The 5,939-nt window shown below is 54.7% G+C and overlaps 1 protein-coding gene across 1 annotated transcript; it reads left to right on the top strand.

The window, feature by feature from the left end:
- Window positions 1–971: 971 nt before the first annotated feature.
- Guca1a (guanylate cyclase activator 1A) lies at window positions 972–5,939 on the top strand. The gene is made up of 4 exons (XM_070023349.1): window positions 972–1,175; window positions 3,947–4,096; window positions 5,419–5,512; window positions 5,770–5,939. Exons 1-4 carry the CDS (start codon window positions 975–977, stop codon window positions 5,937–5,939), a joined length of 615 nt encoding a protein of 204 aa, XP_069879450.1. The 5' UTR covers window positions 972–974.

The following is a 5,939-nucleotide window of genomic DNA, read 5'->3' as shown; positions in this document are numbered from 1 at the left end:
TGAGAGCATGAGGCCCTGAGCTCAAACCTCAGTACCCCTCTCCCCCCACCAAAAAAAAAAAAAAAAAGAGCAGCAGCAGAGGGAATACTTGTTTTGGAGCTTTTCAGGAGCGACAGGGCTTAACCTCTACCTGCATTCTCACGCCCTCACATACCCGGGGGGCCTGGGTACACCTGGGTACGTCACTAATACCATCCATCCCGTGCCCTGCCGAAGATGGTGTCAGATTCATAGTCAGATGGGGCCTCCCATCTAAAGTTGTGTGTGTGTGTGTGTGTGTGTGTGTGTGTGCATGCGCGCGTGCATATGCATGCATGCCCGTCTATAGCACAGGTTAATGCAGAGGGGAGGGCTCCCTCCAGCCGCCCTTGCTTATTAGCACAGCCATGGCGCAATTAGGGAAAGTACAGTGCAGAGCGGATCACTGTACAAGGCCGTCCTACCCAGGGCCCACGGTTGGTCTGTCTTTGGAAGAGATACCAAGTCTATCTTACGTCCATCTCCAATATCTTGCCTTCCTGGGAGGGCAAGATTCCAGAACATCGTGAGCCTATCCAAAATAGGCTAAGAAGGGCGCAGAGGGCGCAGGATCAGAGCGGCTCCGTGACCCCCACCCTCTGGGTCTTGGTAAGAAGGGATTAGGAGACTGCCAGCTGGGTAAGGAAATCCTCAGGCCCCCAGCTCTGCGCTGTAATCCGGGCTCTGCCTCCCTGGACGTATCCCATTTCTGCTGTCCTCACCCTGGTCCAGACTCCGCTGGCTGGGAGGATTCTGGGGTGACGTTTAACATCGGGCCCCTGGCTTGCACGTGGACCAATCCCCGTCCTCTCTGTCACCTCCTGGTGACATTACAGCTTGGATTCTGTGAGAGAGCAAGGCGGGCCCGGTTTCAGGCCAAGTCTCCATTGCTGGAAGAAAGGCAGCAGGAAGAGGCACTGGTCAGGCTTCACAGCTGCTGGCTGCAGGCCTGGACCATGGGCAACGTGATGGAGGGGAAGTCGGTGGAGGAGCTGAGCAGCACTGAGTGCCACCAGTGGTACAAGAAGTTCATGGTCGAGTGTCCTTCAGGCCAGCTCACCCTCTACGAGTTCCGCCAGTTCTTCGGCCTCAAGAACCTCAGCCCCTCGGCCAGCCAGTATGTGGAGCAGATGTTTGAGACTTTTGACTTCAACAAGGTAGGCCAGGGCTAGGAGGATGGGGATGGGAAGTTGGGGTCCCCAGGAGATGCTTCTGGAAGCTTGAGCAGCCTGGGGGCTAGGAGGCAGAGCAGAGAGAATGGAAGTGTCAGGGAAGAGACACGTGGTACATATGGTGGTTCCTTCATCGGACATTAAGACCTTGGTTTATGGGCTGGGAATGTGTCTTAGTGGTAGCGAGCTTGCCTAGCATGCATGAAGCCCTGGGTTTGGTTCTCCTGTACCACACAAACAGAAAAAGCCAAAAGTGGTGCTATGGCTCCAGTGCCTTGAGCAAAAGCAGCTCAGGGACAGTGCCCAGGCCCTGAGTTCAAACCCCAGGACTGGCAAAAACAAAAACAAACAGCTGAGTGCCGGTGGCTCACGCCTTTAATCCTAGCTACTCAGGAGGCTGAGATCTGAGGATTAGGGTTCAAAGCCAACCTGGGCAGGAAAGTCTGTGAGATTCCAATAAACCACCAGAAAACTGGAAGTGGTGCTATGGCTCAAGTGGTAGACTGCTAGCTTTAAACTGAAGAGCTAAGGGACAGCGCTCAGGCCCAGAGTTCAAGCCCCATGACGACAAGAAACAAACAAACAGAATTTGATTTATGCAGAGTTTGAGTTATCTGAGCTCAGACCCCATCCTTCATTTCATGGGAGAAGGAGACTGTGAGAGCCTCAAGTTAGTGGATGAGGGGCTGAGAATACAACGTCCTCTGCCTGGCTGCGAACTGTCTAACGCAAGTGTGAACCGGGCCTCCCTCTCCAGGAGGCTGCTCCTGGGTATGGAGCTAAGGCAAGGACCCACAGCCCTGCAGAAGAGGTGTGCAGGGCTAGAAGGATCAGACCCTCAGGGCCTGGCTCACCCATGAATGTCCCTGGGCCCAGCATATTTTCAACTCCCAAACATGCAGTGACCTCAGCTCACATCTTCTGAAGGGCGTCTGAGAGTCCCCATGGAGGTCAAGTTGAAGGTCAACTTGCACACACACAGACCTGAGTAACTGCCAAGATGCCCTGGGTAAGGACGTCTGGCCAGAGTGGCCATTGGGATATCTCAAACATCATTCGTGGGCTTTGTGAAATGATGAGTCTGGGCAGACAGGCCACGGTGGAGGGGCCCAGGGCAGCTGGGAGACACGCACCTGCCATCCTGTCACGTACCAAGTGAGGCATCATGGAGTCTGAGGGCCAGATGTTTCTTGCCTCTGTATGGACAGGAAAGGGGAGTTTGGGATCCCAGTTCCCTCCCTCAGTCCCCCCTGAGCCTTGACTTGTCTGCCTGGATCAGCCATGGAGGTCGGTTAGAGGCTGCTGGCCCCAGTAGCAATCTTCCATTTCTTTGGGATAAATAATTCAATCAGATGGAGTTGAGAGGCTCCGCACCACACACATGCCAGCTCCTAGCCTGGTGGTGGTGATCATGGCATGTGCCCACTGCGGGCCCAGTGAGGTTTCCCCCCTCCCCCGCCAGTGCTGTCCAGGGGTCCAGACATTAACACGGGGGCAGGGCCTAGGGACGCTGGTCTCTGGCTATTTAAAGCCCATGAGCACAGGGTTTGAGGGCCAAAGCGGATTATGGGCTTTGAGCAGCAGCCCAAAGGGCAATGGCCTGGTCGCTGAGGTCTCTCTGGAGGGGACAGGATGGCAGCGTGCTCCTCGCTTCCTGTCTCCTTGCATGCCAAGAAAGCCCTGTGGGTCCAGACATACCTGCAGAAAACCCTCCGGAAGCCACAGTGGTAACACAGGAGGGGCAGCCATGAGCCCTGTAGTTTGGTCACCTGAATCTTGTGCCATCTCTGCTAGTTTTGTCACATGCAGACCTGATTCTTTCCTTTCCATCTGAAGTAAACCAAGTTCTTGACTCTCCTGGATCTGGCCTTGTCCACACTCCACCCTGAGGACTTTGCTCCCCCAGAGTCTGGGGGCTCATACCTTTGCTGTCTGGGAGCGTTGGCGCACATTCTCTTCACACCACCTGCTCTGGCGTCCTGTTTAAACTCCATTTGAAACAGGGCCTGACCCCATACTTGTGCATTTCCTAGTCTCTATGCTTTTTCTCTTCACTTTTTTGTGCCAGTACTGGGCTTGAACTCATGTCTTGGGCGTGCTCTCTTTTTCTGTTAAGGCTGGCACTCTCACCATGTGAGCCATACCTTCAGTCTGATATTTTGCTGGTTAATTGGACATGAGTGTCTCACAGACTTTATTGCCTTGATGAGCTTCAAACTGTGATCCTCAGATCTCAGCCTCCTGAGTGATTAGGATTACAACGGCACCCAGTAAGGTCAAAAACTTCAAGAGAAGACCCAGTTAGTGCCCATCTCCAACCATCTGCCGATCTGTAGATCTGCTGATCTGCCCTTCCTGCTTCCCCCACTTCACCCCCCCTCCCTCCAGCCCTCTCACTCCCCTTAACAGCAAGGAGAGCTGTGAGTGACAGCTAAAACCAAAAGCCTGTGGCCATGCACACCCAGTGCGCATTGGGAGAGGTGGGCTAGGCAGGGCTCCCAGGACAGAGGGGTGCTCCAAGGAAGGCTCCCCCACCGCCCACACTGGAGTCCTTGCCTCTTCCCTTCAGCATCCCTGAAGGTCTTGTGGCTGGGGAAGGGTGTTCCTGGGTGGGCCATGGGGCGGGGCTTTTAAGCGGTGGTGGGTGTGGCCTCTGGGGCAGTGATGGGCGTGGCCTCGGGTAGCAGTGGGTGGGACACGGGGTGGGGCCTGTGTGGTCGGGGTTCCAGGGCTCACAGGCCACGCCCCTTTTCCAGGACGGCTATATCGACTTCATGGAGTACGTGGCGGCGCTCAGCCTGGTCCTCAAGGGGAAGGTGGAACAGAAGCTGCGCTGGTATTTCAAGCTGTACGACGTGGACGGCAATGGCTGCATCGACCGGGATGAGCTGCTCACCATCATCCAGGTAACTCCAGAAGCGGCCTGGGACAGTGGCCCAAAGCCAGTGTCCCGGAACTAAGAGCCTGGGGGAAGGGGCCACAGTCTCAGGTTGGGATGGGATTAGGGATGAGGGTGCTGGTGACAGGCCTGACTCCCCACAACATCATGATCTGAACCCTGTCACTGGCCCTTGCGGCCTCAGTTTCCTCACTGGAGACTCTAGAAGCTTGACTGGTGTCTAGGACTTGAACTCAAGAGTCTTGAGCTCTCCCTTAACTTTTTCACTCAAGGCTGACACCCTACCTTGAGCCACAGCTACACTTCCAGGTTTGTTTGTTTTTTCTTTTGGAAATCAGAATCACACAGACTTTCCTGTCCAAGCTGTCTTTGAACTTTGATCCTTAGATCTCAGCTAGGGTCACAAGGGTGAGCTACTGGTTCCTAGGGAAGGTCTATGTCCTTTTTTGTTGTTGTTGTTGTTTTGCCAGCCATGGGGCTTGAACACAAGAGCTGGGCACTGTCCCTGAGCTTCTTTTGCTCAAGACTAGCGCTCTACCACTTGAGCCAAGCCCCACTTCTGGCTTTTTCTGTGTATGTGGTACTAAGGAATCAAATCCAGGGCTTCATGCATGCTAGGCAAGCACTCTACCGCTGAGCCACATTCCCAGCAACAACTCCAAGTGGTGTTTTCTATTTTAGTTTGTTCTGGTCGTGGGGCTTGAACTCTGGGCCTGGGCAGAGTTCAGCTTTTCAGTTCAAGACCAGTGCTCTACCACTTGAGCCACAGTTGTTCCATTTCAGGTTTTCTGGTGGTTTATTGGAGATAAGAGTCTCAAGAAGCTGGGCACCGGTGGCTCACACCTGTAATCCTAGCTACTCAGGAGGCTGAGATCTGAGGATCGTGGTTCAAAGCCAGCCCGGGCAGGAAAGTCGGTGAGACTTTATCTCCAATAAACTACTCAAAAACCAGAAGTGGCACTGTGGCTTAAGCGGTAGAGTGCTCACCTTGAGCTGAAGAGCTCAGGGACAGTGCCCAGGCCCAGAGTTCAGGCTCCACAACTGACCAAAAAAAAAAAAAAAAGTCTCATGGACTTTCCTGCCTGGGCTGGCTTTGAACTGCGATCCTCAGATCTCAGCCTCCTGAGTAGCTAGGATTACAGGTGTGAGCCACCAGCACCCAGCCCCAGCTTCAAATCTTAAAATCAGGCTTTGCCTGATGCTGGGGGCTACCATGACCTTCACTCTTCTTAGGAGTCAGACAATCACTCCCTCCACCTCCCCCACTGAAAGGGGGCATTGGGACTCACTCCCTCCGCCTCCCCACTTCTGGTCTCTTCTTTCTTCCAGGCCATTCGAACCATTAACCCTTGGAGTGACCTGAGCATGAGTGCAGAGGAGTTCACAGACACCGTGTTTGCCAAGATCGACATCAATGGGGATGGTGAGGGGGTACAGAGGGGAGCAGGGAGGGCGGAGGGGGACAGGCAGAGAGCAGAGGGGAGGGAGAGAGACATGAAGACCAGGGTCCTGCTCACCTCCTGCAACTACCTCTGCCCCAGGAGCAGAATTGGCTTCTAGAGGTTTCTAGACCAGACTTTGGGCTCAGGATCCTCTTGCCTATGCGCCCAGGCCTCTGTCTAACTCTGGGCTCCACCATGAACAGGATCCTCCCATTGAATTCCTCTTCTTGTGCTCCAGGGGAGCTTTCTCTCGAGGAGTTTATGGAGGGCGTCCAGAAGGACCAGATGCTGCTGGACACACTCACGCGAAGCCTGGACCTCACCCGAATCGTACGCCGGCTCCAGACCGGGGAGCAGGAAGAGGCCGGGGCTGGCGATGGAGATGGAGCGGGGAAGGCCGCGGGCTGA

Source organism: Dipodomys merriami, unplaced genomic scaffold, assembly GCF_024711535.1.
Source record: "Dipodomys merriami isolate MVZ:Mamm:240054 unplaced genomic scaffold, mDipMer1.0.p SCAF_16, whole genome shotgun sequence".
Classification (NCBI taxonomy): Eukaryota; Metazoa; Chordata; class Mammalia; order Rodentia; family Heteromyidae; genus Dipodomys; species Dipodomys merriami.
The sequence above is the reverse complement of the archived record's forward strand: the minus strand, read 5'-3'. Positions and strand labels throughout refer to the sequence as shown.